Source organism: Notothenia rossii (genome assembly GCF_949606895.1).
Source record: "Notothenia rossii genome assembly, chromosome: 2".
In the NCBI taxonomy this organism is placed as follows: domain Eukaryota; kingdom Metazoa; phylum Chordata; class Actinopteri; order Perciformes; family Nototheniidae; genus Notothenia; species Notothenia rossii.
Window position 1 is genome coordinate 20,620,947 of NC_136904.1, and position 20,095 is coordinate 20,641,041.

Consider the following 20,095-nt stretch of genomic DNA (forward strand, 5'->3'; position numbering starts at 1 on the left):
AAGTAATATTTTCAGCGCATTGCCTTATCACAATGCCGCAGTCTTCCTCTTAAACAGACAGCGCTAACAATAAACACTCAGATTTGGGCTTCACTGCTTTACTATTTAACAGTTATCTCTGCACCTGGGAAATACTTTCAGTTGTTTCAGTTGCCAAAAACTAAATATTGAACTTTTATTTTTGCCCTAATTTAAAGTACAAAGTATATTGCATAACAAACGCATATTACATAAGCAAACCAACTGTTTGAGTTTCCTAATCGCAGAGGGACACTCTGACCCCCCAGGAGCTTTTATACAGATCATCTATCTGTTGTGATAATCTTCATTTAACCCCAGTGTGGTTTCAACACAGGTACTGTACTGCACCTTTATCTTATCTTCCAGCTGCATGTCGGTGTGATTGTGTCTGTGGCATGACTGTCAACAGTTGTCCTCTGTTGTGTTTACATCACCAACTTAACATGTATAGTCCTTTTTGATACATTATAAGTCTGTCAGTTTCAGGTCTGCATTCAGAGCCGGATGTATACTGTTTACAGTGAGACACTTCCCTTCACACACAAGGTGCTGATAATTAAAAATAAGATGTGTCTCAGTAAATCCTGTCTTTGCTGTAAATGTGAGGTGTAATTTATAGCATATATTTTAAATAAATATATATATATTTTAATAGGATTCTCTAAAAACATCTTTAAGCTTTCTAGTGCTTTTTATTTGAACTGTGAGTTCATTAAACACTACTGTACATACAGTAAGAGTCAAAATCATTGTTTGCTCCAGCATATTTAAAAAGCTTATTTTGATGCTGATTTTACTGCATGCTGGCTTCAAAGCTCTATATTATATACATGTTTACAGCATACAGTTTTTATCAGCAAACAGATACAAACAGAAGAACATTTTTGTTTTAATTTATTTTAAATATTAATCAAAACTTCCTCATCTGATGAAGAAATATGTATATTATTACCATATTGTCAATTTATGATGAGAAAACCTTTATAAATACCTATCCTTATACGTAGGTACTACATTTCTACAGTATATATTACATTGTCCTCATCATTTGAGGAAATCTACTGCTCTTAAACTAGATTTATTAGTTTTTCCTCTGCATACCAGGTCAATCAGACAACTTAGGTGTACTGTACATGATCACAAATGCTTTTTAACTAGAATTATCTTTTTTTTACTCTTACTACTCTGTTGCTATTCTTTGAATGAATTACCTTGCTCTCTATACTTCATTATTTTGACTTTATTTAAAAATTGACTGGACAATTAACAACAATTTGATCCATTATTTAGTTTAGTCCCACCTTTAGCTGTATTAATGTACGGTTGCTCTTGTCAGTAGATTTTAATGTATCATGTATGACAAGTTAATGTATTTGTGGGGATCAATAAGTTCTACTGTCTATCTGTGTAGCACTTGCTGAATAGTACACATTATGCCCTGTATTGCAATAACCACATGTTTGCACAGTACAACTGTAGCGCTATTGAGAACAAAGCAAGCCAATACAACGAAAATAACACTTTAAATATTCAACAGCTCATGGCACCCTGTTTATCGGTGGAGAAACTGACAGTGAGGAGAAGCTTTATGATGATTGGCTGCTGAGGGAGGGGACAGTATATAGACCCTGATAAATGTGAGGTTTCATGGTCTCCCCTGACAAATCATCAATGGCCAGGAACCTGTAGCAGACACACTCTATTGCTCCCACCCACATACATTTTACAGAAGTCAAAAGTTCCATTTTCATTTTACAGTCAAACAGCGGGCCTACTTTATTTTATTTTATTTGACTCAGCTGAAGGCCTCCAAGAGTAGCTCAGGTCGTAAGTGTCTGCTATACAATCAGAGAGAGAGAAATTGTAGGGTTTTTCGTTGAGTGAGAGGAAATTTTGAAACATTGTGCAATGGTGCCGCAAAAGTTTTGAAAGGCTGTGAGAGTATTTTTGTCCGCAAAACGTCTGAGAGTCGGACCGTTGAAGAAGAGGTCTCCATGTTGCATCCATACAGAATGGAGAGCTACCTCATCCCGCCTGTAAGTATCTTTCATTTGTATTATTATATAAACTCTGGGGAGACTTTCATGCATCAAGCAAGCGTCAAGCTTACCTTGACTAAATTGTTTATAATAAGCATTCAACAGAAACACATTTATTAGTCAAGAGGTTGGACAATGTGTGTTATGTCAGATTAGATGACTTAATGTGAGTCTACTACAATTTGAATAGAGCACACAAACTGTAAGAGTCTTTTATACTACGGGCGACATGAAAATGAAACTCAAGACTTCTTGAGAGTTTCAGAAGAGAAGGGGCAAGAAAAAAAAGTCATTATTATAGCACAGACATTACTAATGCTTCTTCTGACTTAAAAAAAGAAAATGTATTTAGATACAATGTGAACTTTATCAAAGTCAAAGATCAGATTCACATTGATTTAATGTGGTATCTGCATCATACAGTAAAAAAGTCTTCTTTCATGATTTTGTGGCTGAAAGTGTCTTTATTTACTCTTGCAGCACTCAGAAGAAATGTACGACCCTGAGATCTACAGACATCACATTGCAGAATATTATAATTATGGTAATGTCCTCGACACAGATATCCATACAGGTGAGTTTTGCTTCAAAATACATTTTGTCTCGTGCAATGTGAACGGCAGCTTGTTCTATTAAAATACATTGAGTAATGTTACAATCAAAGACATTTTAAGATGGAAATGAATGATGATGATTGTGGGGCTAGGATGTACATTTCATACACTGCTTTTATTTGAAATTCAATGGAAAATACTGTCATTTAAGTTTTCTATTCTGAATCTTGGAATCAGTCACCATGACCTGATGCGGTGACACTGTATTTCTGGTGCGTTGTGCATAAAGAGTGCAGCTGGAGCGCACCACATTGGGTGGATGGAACACAGGAAACAGATGCCATTTCTTTCGGCCGCTACAACCTACAGACATAGAACAAACTTTCGCCCCATGGGGTTTTGTTGATTCAAAAGAGGTGCTTTACTTTCTCTTGTAATCAACAGTTTTGAATATTACACCAAAACAATGTATTATGGGGGGTTCGGGGAACTTTTCCTGACCTTTATAACAAAAGGCGCCACCACTGAGAAAGTGCCAGTTGTCGTTTGATAAAAATATCTTATTCTTATATTTAAATATCTCATTTACTATATCCTTAAAACATATACATTCAAACACTACATATACTGACATACAGTCATTTAATTTCAGTGTTTCAACTTATATCTGATGTGTCTTTATAATGTAGCTTGACTCAATTTTTTTAAGTAGATGCAGTTGTATAGTAGCAGTAGTTTGTATGTTAAATACTTATTAACTTATTATCTGACTCTATTGTTTGTCCTTTATTTCCATAAGTTCACTTGAACCATAGAAAACTTGAAAAGTCACTGTTATTTAATTTATGAATCAATTTTGACAACATGAAAAAAGCCAACAAATTTGAAGTAAGGGCTGTAGCAACACTCGCCAGTGAGGCATCAAACAGGAAAGAGCTTCATGCTGCATTCTCTGTTATTCTCCCCATGTCACCCGGTGTATGCAAACTAAAGCACTATGAGTAAGCAGCTAGTTGTCAAGTCTAGTTGCTTTGAACTTAGTTGTTTTAGATATTTTATAACGATTATTTTTGCTAGACAAACAGTCTGTCTGTTTTCATGAGCCAACTCTAACCTCTCTAAATATGTATTTCTGCAATACCAATTGTTTTTTAAAGGCTGCAGTGTGTTTCAGTAACTTGGGTTAATTTCAAAGAAACCACAGAAAGTTGCAGCCATTACCTGTTTTCTCATCTCTCTTTCTCTCTCCGCAGATCACTGGGAATACCACCCTCACCCTCACGTACACTCCGTAGAGTTTGAAAACCTCCAAGAGACCAACTTCACAGAGCTGCAGAGTGTGCATGCTCTCCATGCGCCCAGCCTCATACGACACGACGCCATACGGTACGAAGCAGAAAGCCTGCAGGATCCAAACCTTGGGGCACATCCACACGTGTTACAGCAGCCAGTAAGTCCCACTGTCAGAAAACAAACACATGCAGTCAAGACACTCACACACACACACACACACACACACACACACACACACACACACACACACACACACACACACACACACACACACACACACACACACACACACACACACACACACACACACACACACACACACACACACACACACACACACACACACACACACACACACAATGTGCAAAACACATAAATTAAATATACATTTACCAGATTATCAGATTTAAATGCATAAAACTTAAACTGTCAAATTGACAATGATTACACTAAAGACAAATGTTAAGTAAGGGTTTCCTGTACTCCTTCCACAAACATAAAAAAGTTGATTGATGCTTAATGACCTTCTTTAACACCTCTGAATCACCAAATATCCTTTTAGTTCACTGCAGACGTCCTCAAAGTTGGGTTTAAAATCAGAAAAGACATTCAGGGAGTCAAAGGCCTTTTTAAGGTCCTGTGGCAAAAAATTAGGAAGTGAATCTCTGAGTTACAAGAACAACTTTAATTTAGTCTTTTCTTCTTTATTTCAGTAAAAAAAGGTTGTTCTTTGAATAGAGTCTGAAGGCTTTGCAACGCTAACGGTGTCACTAGGGCAAGCTCCACCCCTCCGGTTTTGAACCAGTGAACCAGAACAGAGATATCTGGTTGTGGACTGCATCAAAGTGCAGTATCTCTAGCCAAGTCAACATTTTCAAATTTGAAACTTCTTCCCTACATTTTAAGACCATATTTTCCAGTTTTCAGTGTTCCTTAAAGCATGGGGCACAACTAAATACACTTAAATACACGAATCAACCCATGCACTAAAACTCTATAAATGTTTATTTCAGTCTCACTACTCGTGTTGAATGCAAAACCACAGATGTGCGTCCGATGTTAGGCACAGTAATATACTGTATACTGTATATCTCTCGCAAAATAATATTTCTGAATTAAAACAGTACAACATTTCATACAAAAAAACAACCTTAAATCATCAAAGAGTTTGTTAGATTGTATCATGTTTTCTAGTGCTCATATGGTTTATAAAAATCCTGACCTGGAAAACCGTATATAAAAGTTGATAAACAAATGTTGTTAAGGGGTACAAACCCTTGTGTGTGTGTGTGTGTGTGTGTGTGTGTGTGTGTGTGTGTGTGTGTGTGTGTGTGTGTGTGTGTGTGTGTGTGTGTGTGTGTGTGTGTGTGTGTGTGTGTGTGTGTGTGTGTGTGTGTGTGTGTGTGTGTGTGTGTGTGTGTTATCAATCAACTGTACTGTATATGTAGCATTCTCATACAGTATTGTTTACTAAAATCTTGGAGCAGCATGAAGGAAATTGGGTTAAACTCCTGCAGAAGTTTTGATTTAGGACTAACTTTGACTTCTGTGTTTTAGGTAGCATATTTCCCTCGGCCTGTGTATCCACAACATGTGTCGCAGCGCAGCTCTGATGATGAGGAACATGGGGCACGAAGTCCCCTGGTGCTGGAGGTGTCTGATGAGGAATGTCTGAGAGATCGGGTCCCTTATGTCAATACAGGAGAGCTGGGTAAGGATAAAGATTTACAAAACATTTCACGCGTGCGGCATGGGAACTCTCAAGCCCTCTGCTGAGAAGTGAACACACGTTCTTTAAGGCAAACTGTGCTGGTTAGTGAGGATTCTCAATCATCCAGGTCATGGTCATAATCCACGTTAGATTCTTCAGTCTTAAAAAAATAAAGTATTGTTTGCAGCAGGTCAGTGTCGTCTTCTGGTGGAGGTTTGGAAAAAGCCAAGTCAGCTTTGTTTTCTGCTGACAAGTTAAGAATCACTTTTAGGATGAGCTAATGGTTGCACAATAGCTTTTACATTGCTGGTTATGCATCTTTAGGACAAGTGGGCAAAAAAAAGTTATAAATGTTCTCGTTGTCCAAGGCTGGGCTAGGGGGGATTTCTTTTAAATCCTAGGTTACTTTATTTGCAATACACATTTTTTTCTTCTTTATTAACTTTGCATTGTATGGTTTCTTCGTTTGCATAAAAACCTTTATATTTCCTTAGCATTTCTTGGTGCAGTCTATTTTTCAGAATATGTTTAACAAATTATTTAGGGAAAACATGGATAATAAAAAAAAATGGTGTTGACATTTCAACGATTTAACACTGGATATAGAGATAGGATCGGAGGGATGAAACCCTCTTTAATGGTCACACATGTAGAGCACACAGCACACACAGTGACATTTGTTCTCTGCCTTTAACTCATCCTAACTAGTAGGAGCAGTGGGAGTGAGGGGGGAAGGGGGATGTCCGGTGCCTTGCTCAAGGGCACCACTGCAGGGCAGGAGGTGAACTGGGACCTCTCCAAGTAGCAGTCCACACTCCATATTTAGGTCTGGCCGGGGACTTGAACCAGCGACCCTAGAGCTCACAGTCCAAGCCCCTACTGACTGAGCCACTGCCGGACCATATAGAGGATTATATGATATATATTCATGATAGAAATGTTTTGAGAGGAAAACTAATTCCATGAGTCACATGAAATCGGGGGACAACGCACCAGAAATACAGTGTCACCGCATCAGGTCATGGTGACTGATTCCAAGATTCAGAATAGAAAACTTAAATGACAGTATTTTCCATTGAATTTCAAATAAAAGCAGCGTATTAAATGTACATCCTAGCCCCACAATCATCATCATTCATTTCCATCTTAAAATGTCTTTAATTGTAACATTTACTCAATGTATTTTAATAGAACAAGCTGCCGTTCTCATTGCACATGAGACAAAATGTATTTTGAAACAAAACTCACCTGTATGGATATCTGCGTCGAGGACATTACCATAATTATATCAGAAGAACATTCTGGGAACCAAACAAAAATTTCCCGCTGAAAACGTTTTAAGAATATTAGGGCATAATGTTCTAACAATGTTATCAACCACATCTTAAGAAGGTTATCAAAAACATCTTAAGAAGGTCATCAAAAACATTTCAAGAAGGTTATTACCAAGCATTTCAAGAATGTTTTTAAAGAACGTTATCCTACCTTTCAGAAGAACATTCTGGGAACCAAAATAAAACGCCCCGCTGAAAACGTTTTAAGAACAGTAGGGCATAATGTTCTAATAATGTTATCAAAAACATCTTAAGAAGGTTATCAAAAACATCTTAAGAAGGTTATCACCAAACATTTGAAAAATGTTTTTAAAGAACGTTATCCTACCTTTCAGAAGAAAATTCTGGGAACCAAAATAAAACGTCCCGCTGAAAACATTCCTAGAACAACGAATGGTAACAAACATTTCTAGCTGGGAACTCACACATGCCACCGCAAACATGCAATATCCGCTTACAGCTTATCATGAATTACGTGCTTGTTTGTTTTTTTCAAAAGGAAAATATGGTGACATCAGATTTTTTTTAAAACATCCTTTTCAAACAAATGCAACAAGTTTGTTTTTTAAAGCGATCTAGAAATAAATCTGACGTTGACCATGACCGTGTTCATATTTGCCATAACAGCAACGTTTTATAAAAAAAGAATAACATCCTGAAAACATTTTCAGAATGTTTCTTGGAGAATGTTCTTCATTTGTTATCATGTAACATTGAGGCAACGTTTTATAAAGAACATCTTTAATGTGTTACCCAACAACGCCCAAAACACATCCTTAGAATGTTTCAGGCAAAACGTTCCACCTTTGTTAACATATCACATTAAAGGAACGTTTTATAAAACACTTTCTGTCATCTCAGGCCTCAATAACATCCTGAAAACATTTTCAGAATGTTTCTTGGAGAATGTTCTTCATTTGTTATCTTGTAACATTTTATACAACCCTTTCTCTCATCTCAGGCCTCAATAACATCCTGAAAACAATTTCAGAATGTTGCTTTGAAAATGTTCTTCATTTGTGATCATGTAACATTGAGGGAACATTTTATAAAGAACATCTTTAATGTGATACCCAACAACTTCCAAAACACATCCTTAGAATGTTGCAGGCAAAACGTTCCACCTTTGTTAACATATCACATTAAAGGAACATTTTATAAAAAACTTTCTCAGGCCTTAATAACTTCCTCAAAACATCCTCTGAATGTTGCAGTTAAAACGTTATGTCTTAGTTAACCTTAAACCTTATAGGAACATTATTTGAACAAATAAACATCCTAAAAATCACATCACCCCGGTCCTCAAAGAACTCCACTGGCTTCCCGTCTCACACCGCATTCACTACAAACTCCTGGTCCTCACCTATAAAGCCCTCCACCATCTGGCCCCCCCCTACCTCACTGACCTCCTCATCCTCTACCAACCACCCCAGTCCCTCAGATCCACCTCAGCCGGTTTGCTCTCAATCCCCAAGGCCAAACTCCGGAGCTTCGGGGACAGAGCCTTCTCTGTGGCAGCCCCGAAGCTCTGGAACTCCCTCCCCCAAGACCTCCGTGAGTCTGATTCCCTCACCCTGTTCCAGTCCCGTCTCAAAACCCACCTCTTCAACTCTGCTTATCCTTAAACCCGCCCCTCCCCCCTCTGAACCAACATCCTCCTGACTGCTTTTCTGTTTTTGTTTTTGTTTGTGTTTTTGTTCTTGTTTTGTTTGTCGACCTGACTCATAATGTAAAGCGTCTTTGGGTCTAGAAAAGCGCTATATAAATCCCATTTATTATTATTATTATAAAAAGGTTCTTTGAACATCAGATTAAAGCGTTTCTTTAAAACCTTGTTAGAACCAATAGGTAACGTTAGCCAAAGTTGTGAGAACGTTCCCCACTAGCTGGGCTGGCTCTCTACTTTCTCTTTTGGCCAGTTTAAGATATTAAAGCAGAGCCTGAGTTGTTTCTGAAACGGTTTCTCCAGGGCCTATAGCCGAATGGTTTTAAGGAAATGAACTCAGTTTTTAATCAAACACCTCAGTGAGCCCTTGCACTTATTTTACCCTGCCCACATCAAGTCAGCATTTAGCATTTTTGTTAAAGTAAGACCACTTTTAAACTGAACATGACCTTGCAAAATCCCTTTGCATTTGGAATATGGCGAGATCAACAGAGATCACACAAATCAAAAAGTAAACATGGTTCTCCGACTGTGACGCCATCTGTATGGCTCAGGGCATCTCAGACATGCTCCAAACAACATGCATGGTCTTTACATGATCATGTATTTGCAAGTTATGCAATGGCAACCCAAAGGGGTCTTAAAGAACACCCTCCCCCCCCAACTGCACACCACCAACATATGAAACAAGTAGTGGGGCAAGTCTTCAGACTCAGAGAACTGGTTTCAAACCTTACTGTAAATGGGACTTGTGATAACTTGACTGTGGAGTTACTTTTCTGTAAAACTAAAATGTTTATGTTGTTATGAAATGTCATTCATTTTTGTTTCCAAATCTGTCTTTGAAGTAAGAACTCAAAACGTTCAGTTTGATTACTTCTTCTTAATTTGTAGACAGACATTTATAAAGGGATATGAAAATCGTAATATTTAATAACCTTCATAATTTCATATGTCATCAACTACGGTTATCACGTAGCACCATGACAATGTGGACAATACTAAAATAATGACCCATGTCGGATTGCATCTGATAGTATTCTTTAGAATTTCCTTTTGTTATCATTGTCTTGTCTTGTGAAGTTACCTTTTATTTAAGATAAATTGAGCTGTCTTTTTAGGATTACAGAGTTTTTTTATTTTCTTATTTAGTCTAAAGTGTGTTTATACTTAATAACAGTGCAACTCTCTGATATTTTTGAACAGGCAATAAAAAGAAGATTCGTTTATACCAGTTCCTGTTGGATCTTTTAAGAGATGGCGATATGAAGGACAGTATCTGGTGGGTGGACAGAGACAAGGGGGCATTCCAGTTTTCTTCCAAACACAAGGAGGCTCTGGCACATCGCTGGGGGCTCCAGAAGGGAAACCGCAAAAAAATGACCTATCAGAAGATGGCCCGGGCCTTACGTAACTACGGCAAAACTGGAGAGGTGAAAAAGATCAAGAAGAAGCTGACCTACCAGTTCAGTGATGAGGTGCTGGGGAAGAGTCATCCGGAGAGAAAATTCATGTAGGCAGGATGAGTACTCAAATGTCACGATTTAATCTTAGAAAATGTTGAGGAGTAGTTTCTGATGTAAGACATTTAATCAAACTTGCTAATGTGTTATTTTGCATTTTGTGAATAGTTACATTACTGGTCTACTGTGGGGCCAATCATTTTGTACAGACAAACGGGAAGAGATGTAAGGTTACACAGTATGCATATTAGACCCTGGGTTCACTGTGATACCCTGTATACATTTTTAAATGTGGGTGCACATACAAATCGTTGGAATTTCTTTAAGTAACTGTCTGTTTATACATTTTCAATACCTGGTTCCAAGTTGTGTTTTATGAAATGTAGCTATGAGGTCAGGAAGGCCTTCTGCCGCCTGGGTTTGACTCTCCCTGTTTTGGACAGGCTTAAGTTCTCTTTCAGGGTAATACTCTATGTACTACTCTATGTGTGTATATATAATTGCAAATTCCTATTTAAAACAGTAAAGAGACACAAATAAGTCATTAATGGGATAGACTAACCTTTGAGGAGCATTATAAAACCATTACTATGATTACTTACATGACAAATGCTTTGTAAAAATACATGAAACTCTGTATCTCATATTAAAAAAATGCTTGTAATGAATAAATGTTCATAAAAGTACAAGATAAAATATGCTAATGTCATTGAAGTTATTTGCAGTACAATGAAAGGAAGAGGGAACTCCCTGTTATTAAAACAAGGTCGCAAAGTGCTGAGCAAGGTGCAAATACCGAATGTGGGGTTAGTGTTTGTGAGCGATAACATCGCACACAAGGGGTAAAATACAAAGAAGAAGAGGAAGTAAACATTTCATAAACTTCTGAAGTTATAAGTTTACAATTAGCTCACATTTCATTTAGGCTACAAAGATAACTGCTGAGTATGAGGAACTATGAGGTGAATGCAGAGCGGGGCGGGGGGGTGAAGTGGCCTGTCACCCAGTCCTTATATCTGCCTGTGATCCTGACACTCTGCAGGCGCCAGCTCTCCACTCATTAAGGCAAAGCCCAGAGAGACACATCTGGAGTTAATAGGTTAGTAGTCTATACAAGTAGTGCAGCTGCTCCTCTGGTGGTTTTCCTCTGCATCGAATGCCTTTTCTTGAGTGGCTTAATTGTGTTAAAACATTCTGTATATTGTTTTGGCGTTGGTATCATAGTTAGTGTTTCATTAACCGTTGTCCTAGACAAAGCAGTCTTTACTAAATATAGAGATGCTTTTGAAATGCTTATCAATGTCTCTACTATCACACTTCCCTTTTACAATAACACATCTAAAAATCACTTCTGCAGATGAAATTCAGTTCAATACAATTACAGAAAATAAAAGTGAATGTAAATATAAAAAAACCACAGCACATGGTGTCCCTAGAGCCAACAGCTCCCCTCAATGGCGGAGTTATAATTAATGCCCAGAGCTGACAGGTGAGAAGATGAAAATAAATGGCCTTGAATAGAAATGAGCCACCATACAGTACAATACTATACAATACAATACAGAGTAACTTCACCAGAGCAAGATAATCAATATGACTTTTGCATTACTTACATGTAAGTGTGTTGGAAACCTTATCAGAAAAGAACGTAAAAGGACAAACTCATTTACAGATGTAAGTGTCATTGACCACATCAACAACAAGGCTCAGCGATAAACCAATAAAGGCAACACATGTGGCTCTCAGATAAATTCAGAATACAGCACTTGTCATTGCTGTGGTCAGAGTGGACGAGCTGCAGGTGGCAGTTAGTACAGTGCATGTTTTCAGATTAAGATCTCAGCAAGAACAGTTAAGGTTGAGATTAGGGCTGCAACACCTCAACAATTGTGAGAGGATGGAGATCCTCTTCCTCTCATCGTCTCTTGCTTTTTTTGTAACAGTCAAAAATGTATATTTAAGATATATTTTTGGAAGATCATTATTGAGTGTAGATACACAGTAGTATGTTTTGCTGCTATAATTAAATAAGAGTAGTCTAGTATAGTAAAGTAAACATACAGTAAGTAGAATATAGTAGATTATAGTAAACCATAGTATAAGAAAGTAAAATATTGCATAGGATAGTCGATTAACGTAACAGAGCATGGTGCAGTAGAGTACATTAGAGTACATGTCACTTGTTAGATGCTTTTATCCAAAGCGACTAACATACATTCCCATAAGAACAATTTGGGGTGTGTCTTGTCCAAGGACACAGTGGAATGTTGACTGCAGCGAGATTCAAACCAGTGCCCCCGTGATCCGAAGATCGGCGCACTAACCACTGAGCCACAACCCACAGTAAACTGAGTAAACTGTAGTATAGTTCAAAAGCACAGTACAATATACAGTATAGCACAGCAGTGATGTGAAGTGATCTATAGTAAAGTATTGTATTTAATATAGTATATTATAGTGTACATGATATATATTATATTATATATAGTATGGTATATATACTAGGTATAGTATTGTAAATCATAGCAGAGCACAAACAGTTGAGGTAAACATAGCATAGTTGAGTTTACTGTTCTGTAGCAAGCTACAGTAAATGATATGGTGACATAGTACAGTATGATTATAATACTGAGATACACAGCATAGTATACTGTAGTAATGTGCAGTAAAGCAAGTATAATGATAATAATAATAATAATAATACTAATAATAATAATAACAATAATAATAATAATAATAATAATAATATAGTCTAGTATAGTATAATATTGTAAAATATAGTATGTACCACAAAAAAAGTTCTAGTTTATTTTTGCGTTCCTGGCAGCTTTAACACTTTTTAAATCGATAAAAATGATAAGTCAGACTTGCCTGTATAGGGAAAGGTAAAAATGTAAAGAAATAGTTCTAAGGAAACCGAAATAAACCTAAACTCTGCTAAAGGATTAGAAGGACTCTTTAAAGGGAAACACACTCATCTCTGCCCACAGATAACACACACCTATAGATTTGTATTCTCCACCATCCTCTCGTATACCTTTAGATTTACAGGGTGACCGGGTGCAGCACAGATGTGGGGAAAGCAAAGAGACTTTTTTTGGAATCAGGGCTCTAAATTTAACTTGCATCCCTCCCCCTCCCTCTCAAGGCCTATCATTCAGCCGAGGTGTTGGAGGAAAGGATGGTTGAAATATAGCCTGGGTCAGGCGTAAGCAGGGGTGGGCTGGGGAGAATGTGGGGGTGGTTGTTATGTTTTGGGACATTGCGTTGGGCCTAGGAAAAAGAATGGCAGGAGAGGTGGGATGGTTCATGGAAGCGGGGGGGGGGGGGGGGGGATTTGGCAGCAGCACAGTATTAAAGCCACGGGGTCCAGATAGACGGCAGACTGTAGCAACAGTGAGTCACGACAGAGAGCATTCAGGATGCCAGAACCAGTCAAAAAAACAGGTAAGTGTATTCATTCAGCTACGGGGAAAGGTTTCTTTAACACCTTAAAATGTAACGGCTTATAATAATACATGTACAAAACGTACAAAACGGTTAAATATGTAGTCGTATAGTTTACATACTTTATGTACAATTCTCAAAAGCACAATCTTCTTCGAAGAAACTAACAATGTGAAATTACAAAATGATGTGTGAGAAAACATACCGTGCTGGAACACACCCCTCTCTTAAGCAACTGTAAACCACAACCAAGCTGAGGCTCATGTGAGACCTGCACGTTGTTCTCATGATATTAAGTAATCTCTTTGTTTGCTAAGTAATGTAATTGCAAAATGTCATTATTATGTTTTTGTTATTTGTGAAACCGAATTGTTCTTTTTATTAAGGTACTGTTTTGGTTATTTTTGTCACTATCAAAATCTATTTTTTGCCATCTGCCAGGTTATTTTAAATGTATGCCACAATCATTTTATTATTTATTATGTTTCCAGACAAAAACATCTCTAAAGCAGAGAAATGAAATACCAAAATAAATATTTAAAACAGGAAAATTGTAGTTGCAGTAGAGGTAGGAATATACAAGAATAGGAATATTAATTATAAATTAAAACAGAAATGATACTGAACAAGTACAAATCCTCCATGTCATAACAAAGCAGTAGATCAGTAAAGTAACTGTCAAATATATCACATTTAAAGTGGCCTAGTACAAATGCTCCTGTAGCCACAACATAATACGTGCAATAATCCATCCTTAGTTAAAAGTGTTTTCTCTAAGCCTCTGTTGGTCGTGTCAGGGAACTCGGGAACACAACACTCGATCCAGGTGGAAACATTCCAGCATCATTCACAAAATGCACAACTGATCCAAAAATGCTCTGCAGGATTCCAACTTGACAAACGTGTCTGTGTGTTCCCCCCCCTCTCTTCGGGGGGAATGGATGGATGTTTGTGGAGTTGGAGGCATGACATCACATATCAAATGACACATTGCATCCCAAATGGCAAGCAAGTGTGTGCTAAGACTTTTACTGTAGTGGATTTATTAAGCTATGATCATCTTGCCACCACGGAATTAATATCAATTATTATTAACTCTCGACAGTAAACAGGATGCTTTTGATTGTTTTGAAGTATTGCTATATGCGTGGTTTGCTCCTTCAAATGTTCAGTTAAAAAAAGAGTTAAAGCCCCCATGACCAATATGTGAAGGGGCTAGTAGTGATGAACCTGCGGAGAATTATCACCTGAATCTGCAGCTTTTCTCAGCTCAGTGAGATCAAGCTCACTGTTTAGCTTCCTGACCCACAACTCTACTGTTTCCATACACTCTCACCGCTCACATGGTATCGTTTTTTATTAAAAAGCCATAAAACCAGATATTTTCTTTAGGAGACAGAGCTATAGAGAGGTAACATACTGACATTTATTTATTGGCTACGAACATCACTATAGATTAATGCTTTTGTTGCTCTATAACTTTTGGATTTAAAGAGGATGAAGGTTTGCTAACAAGTTTAACATCAACTTAAGGTGGTGATTTGTCAGTGTCGTGTTCAAAGATTTGTTCTGCTGTCCTAAAATGTTCAATAAAATTAGTTTGAAGTTTTTGGACACATTTGAGGTTAGGCCTACTTATATACAGTACAATTAAACTAACTTAAGTGAAGCACGTATGAATAATCATTTTTAGATGACCTTTGTAAATAATACAATGAAATAGTATTTGACTTTTTGAAAAAAACAAATATGTTCTTCAGAACTACGAAAAGTCACGAGAAGGTCAGACTTTGATTTACTGCTGAAGGTATTTTGGGCCAGTCATCTCGACATTATTAATATCAGCTTTAACCTTGTTAGATACCAACTTAAATGTTGTAAAAAGTAACTTGGGGTTATAAATCAAGGAAGGAGTCTGCTGCTTTCTGTATAGCTTGTCAACAGCCTCATGTACTTAGACAAACAAAGACAAACTGATCAACAGTCTCTAAATAACAATATGTCCTGTCTACAATGCTTATTTATGGCTACTCTAAACTATGTCAACACTATGTGTTATATTGTTACTATTTAATTTCTAACCTTTCTGAACGAAGTAGTTGAACTATTTAAACATTTCCTTGGATACGTCCGTCTTTTAACTTAAACTAGGAGTGTCTTTTTACTTTAAATGTGATAAAGGTGTGATATGTGGGGCAGCGTGACTGACACCCTGTTGAGGTGTCGTAACAGAAGAGACGCTGGCTGCAGACAGACCGAGGGCACATTATTCATTCTGTGCCTCCAGAGTCACAAAAATAGAGTCCAGTTAATCCCTCGACTCTGATACCTGCGCCCCCGCTGCCACTGAAGCCCTCCAACGTCATGTTTTTAGTCCTGTACATAGGCATCCTATATATACACCCATTAGGTCATCTTGCAACACATGGAGTTTTTTTTTTCCTGTACGTTGAACTCTTCAGGACTCAAACCAGGAGTCCAAGCATCTGAATCACGCCCACATACATTTCATTATTCCAAACAACTGGTGTTACACATGTCTACACTCAGGGCTGCCAGTCACTATCACTATTTTTATGTTTGTATTAGATTTCTCTTCACATTTGATAGCTTTTCCAAAGATAACAACACATCTCTTCACAGCAGCAAAGGCAACAGCTGGTGGTACACACAATGAGTGTAAAACTATCACTATTAATAGACCGACTGTAGACATCATGTATTCATTTCTTTAGGATCCCGATCCATGACTGTGATATGTTTCAAGGGTTTGGTTATTGCGTGATTGTTACAGATCCAGATGTGTCTCTGTTGGCCTTTTTAATTTCACCCGACGTCCCATCAAAACAAGCTTACGTTTTGATTGATTGCTTATTAATGAAAAACAATGTTCTGTGTGTTATGTCGGTTATGTCATGACGAAGGATATACATTCAGTTCTGTACTTAAGTACATATTTTGTACTTCTGCTTTATTTTTTTACGTGTAAAAACAAGTTTTAGTTCATTATTCTGTGATTCTTTTCCAGCCTCTGAAGTTACTTTGCAAATAAATGTTTAATATGTATATACAGTAAAATGTAATATCAGCGTATATGGTGTAATGCATAATTATTATTATGAAATATATAATGTAAATAATAATATAAATGAAATGTATTATTATTAATGTAATGTGAGTAAACTACAACTTTTACATTGCATACATTACTTACAATTAGTTCAACATTGGCAAAAGATACACCATTTAAATGCAGCTGTTATGTTTTTTCCTCGCTAATTAAATAATTTAACAATACAGTCTGAAATGGTAATTCTGCATAATGACTTATTTCCCTTTAGATACTGAGGTATATCTACAGTAGCTGATAATACCTCATGCAGGCCGTTTGACTTTATGTGGTAGTGATACTATTGCTTAAATAACAGTGGTTAATGGTCAACTTCTGTTTTCAGACAGTGCAGTAGCCTTAATAACCATTCCAATGATATAACAGAATATGACTTCACAAATAAGTCTCAAGAAGTTGCTGGTGTTTTGACACATTCTGTGTGGTGTGGAAAAAGGCAAATTCATTGTTTTTCAACTAGCCCCACCCAGTGTGCTGCAGACTGTATAACACTGTACTTTTTTTGATGAAGAGCCTTCTTCTTTTGCTGAAACAACAGTACATGTGCTGCTCTTCAAGCTTGACATTGGTTTTAAAATGGAATAACACAAAATAATATATCATTATCAGTATTTATGTTTTTGAAAGATGCAAATAATAAGCCTACTGGTACCCGTTACTTGTTTTTCTCACATAAGTATTATCAAATGTCCTCTCAGCAGGAATTATAACATGTGTGTTTTCTCCTCAAGATTTGACCCCTTAAAAGATAACTGTTAAACAAAGTCTAATTGAAACTTCAGAAGACTTACTTTTAATTTGAACCTACCCCCCCTCTTCAGTTTCAGCATTTGCCAAGAAACCAAAGACTCAGGAGGCAGAGGAGGGGTCCTCTGTGCTCTTTGAAGCAGAGACAGAGAAGCCTGATGCTAAAGTAAAATGGCAGTGTAACTCAAAGGACATTGCCACTGGCGCCAAATATGTGATGACAGCCGCCGGAAACAAGCATTCCCTCGCTATAAAAGCCATTACCAAGGAAGATGCCAATGTGTATGCAGTCATTGCTGGGGGGTCAAAGGTCAAGTTTGACCTGAAGGTTGTATCTAAGCCAGGTGGGAGACTTTCATGCTGCAGTTGTGCGTTTTGAGGTCTCTGCTTGTTCCACTACAGGCTGTGTTGTCCCCAGGCACAAAGCTAAAATATAGCACTTAATTCAGGAAAGCACTGAGGCAGTAAAAACTTGATGCACTGCATGCAATTGAACTCACATTCTGCTCACTCTGACAGCTGCTCCACAACAAGTCCCTGAGACGGCTTTGTGTTGTCTATCCACGGGGAAAGTTGCTCTTGAAGGAATAGTTTGACATTCAGGGGGAAAAGCTTCTTAGCTTTTTTGCAGGGATGAAATGGAACTAACTCTTCAATCGGGTGATGGGGACACTCCAGCTGTGATGCCAAATCCAACCTCTTCCAATTCCCCTACAAATCTGTATGTTCGGTAAAAGTCATTTAGTATCCTGTATGCCATACATAGTTAACCATAAAGACCTAAAGGTATGAAAACAGGAAGCCTGTCCTTGTACAAAGCGATCCAATTCACCTACCGCCGACTCTAAAGGTCACTATGAAACACGTTTTGCCTCGAAGTTTTCACTTTCTCAGAATTAATGTCGACTCCAGAAAGTCCCTACAGTCCCACATACAACCCGTAGATGTAATAATGGATCAGCTGACCAACTGAACCTCCCTGCAAATTTACCTTAGATGCCACACAAGGTGCTTCAATTGAAATAAATCATCCCAAATAGCATTTTCCCCATTATAGCCATTGCCTTTACATAATTACATTAAACTGTTGAACGGACACCACCAAATGCAAACAAAGTATTTTCCCTTTGTATTATAAATGTTAGAAATGCATTTTTACGTGCATGGCTTCATCCCAATGTGAAGACTATGGGGCCACTAAGAGAAACACGAATATGCAGGCATATCTTTCTAGTTTTTATACTAAACTTACATTAAATGACATAAGACAATATGTTTAATTCTCTTTTGGACAGAGTTGGCTAGCTGTTTTCCCCTGCTTCCAGTCTTTATGCTACACAAAGCTAATTGTCCCCTGGTCGCTTCATGTTTATCATACAGACATTAGATCATCTAAGATGTCAAACTATTACTTTAGGATCTGGATAACTGCAATCACTGCATTAATCACAATCGTTTTGCCCAGCACTTTATCACAACTATAGAGCACTGTTCTGTATGCTGCAACAACTGTGTGCAAAGTTTGTCACGGAGCAGCTTTTGTGCCATGAGTCTGACCCCGTTGAGATTGTTTGTTTGGACTTGATAAGGTGGAAACAAATCCTGAAGAAAGGCAGCAGACAAATGGCCCAGCGTGCTACGAGAGACGTCCCACAGCTGTCTGTGGCTCATATCATAGGCACCCTTACTCTGTCTGCACGGAGACCTTGACCCTCACACCAGCACATTATTTCCTCATGAGTAACCACCACTTGACTTGCACTCAGGATAGCCATGAGAGGCAGCTGATAACACATGGAAAATCATTCAGCCATTCAAAGATGATAAGACGGAAGAAATGTTTGTGTGGAAAATATTTGTCTTGGCCAAAGTCTTTTCAGTCTTACAAAAAAGTGTTTAAGAGAAAATCAGAGATATAACATTGTAAAATATTTAACGTTTAATCAACATGTAAAGTCCCCAGCTCAAAGTTTTAATAAAAAATAAATACAAATGGAATTAATTTTTTTGTATTACTCCACCTACTTGTTACTTATTATCTTCGTTGTTTCATAGGAGCTCCCATTCAGGCCCCTGCTGATGCTCCTGGGAAGCCTGATGTAGAACCAGAAAAGGCCCCTGCTGATCCTGGACCTGCTCCACCTTCCGATCCTGCTCCATCCACTGACCCTGCTCCACCTGCAGCAGCACCAACAGGAGAGCAGCCCACCGTGGTCCCAGCACAAGATGCTCCTCCAGCTGAGGGTCAGTATACTCAGTGTTGCTTTTGTTCATAAACGAATGAATGAATCCATCTGTTTAAACATATTTTAGTAAAGCTTTTCTGAAAATAGCCCAAAAAATCACAGACTGTTTGATATGCCACAGAGATTAAGATTTAAACACAAGGCATGAATTAAGCTTTCATCAAATGTTGACACCTATACACTCCATACCATATGTTTGCTTGATTTCTTCTTTGATTTCTCTCACATCTTTCTGTGTAAGATGTGTCATGCACCAAATTGATTACCTTTTAAAAATATAAAAAAATAACCCAATTACAAAGGGAAGCTCTGCATATATCCTCCTCCTTTATACACTTTATATTCTTATTTTGTTTTGCTGCTCTGATGTTCATTTGAATTACATTTGGTTGGACTTGAATCTCTTAACTCCATTCTGCTGCTTCCTGCTCTGAACCTGTTGGA

General features: G+C 37.7%; 2 protein-coding genes across 2 annotated transcripts in view; both read left to right on the top strand.

The window, feature by feature from the left end:
• The first annotated feature begins 1,623 nt into the window (after positions 1-1,623).
• Positions 1,624-10,780, top strand: spi1b (Spi-1 proto-oncogene b). Its single transcript, XM_079664094.1, has 5 exons — positions 1,624-2,057; positions 2,541-2,634; positions 3,868-4,064; positions 5,465-5,618; positions 9,825-10,780. Exons 1-5 carry the CDS (start codon positions 2,016-2,018, stop codon positions 10,133-10,135), a joined length of 798 nt encoding a protein of 265 aa, XP_079520220.1. The 5' UTR covers positions 1,624-2,015; the 3' UTR covers positions 10,136-10,780.
• A 2,680-nt stretch (positions 10,781-13,460) lies between these two features.
• The window catches only part of mybpc3 (myosin binding protein C3), a 28,199-nt gene continuing 21,564 nt past the window's right edge, over positions 13,461-20,095 (top strand). The window contains exons 1-3 of the mRNA XM_079664101.1: positions 13,461-13,528; positions 17,480-17,749; positions 19,461-19,649. Of these exons, the coding sequence (XP_079520227.1) occupies positions 13,504-13,528; positions 17,480-17,749; positions 19,461-19,649 (484 nt within the window). The 5' untranslated portion in view covers positions 13,461-13,503. The remainder of the gene's footprint in view (positions 13,529-17,479; positions 17,750-19,460; positions 19,650-20,095) is intronic.

Bases quoted from the DNA above. Each gene is read 5' to 3' on its own strand.
- spi1b (XM_079664094.1), top strand. From the start codon at position 2,016: ATGTTGCATCCATACAGAATGGAGAGCTACCTCATCCCGCCT. The intron at 2,635-3,867 runs GTGAGTTTTGCT...CTCTCTCCGCAG, and splicing joins CGACACAGATATCCATACAG to ATCACTGGGAATACCACCCT. The intron at 4,065-5,464 runs GTAAGTCCCACT...TCTGTGTTTTAG, and splicing joins CACACGTGTTACAGCAGCCA to GTAGCATATTTCCCTCGGCC.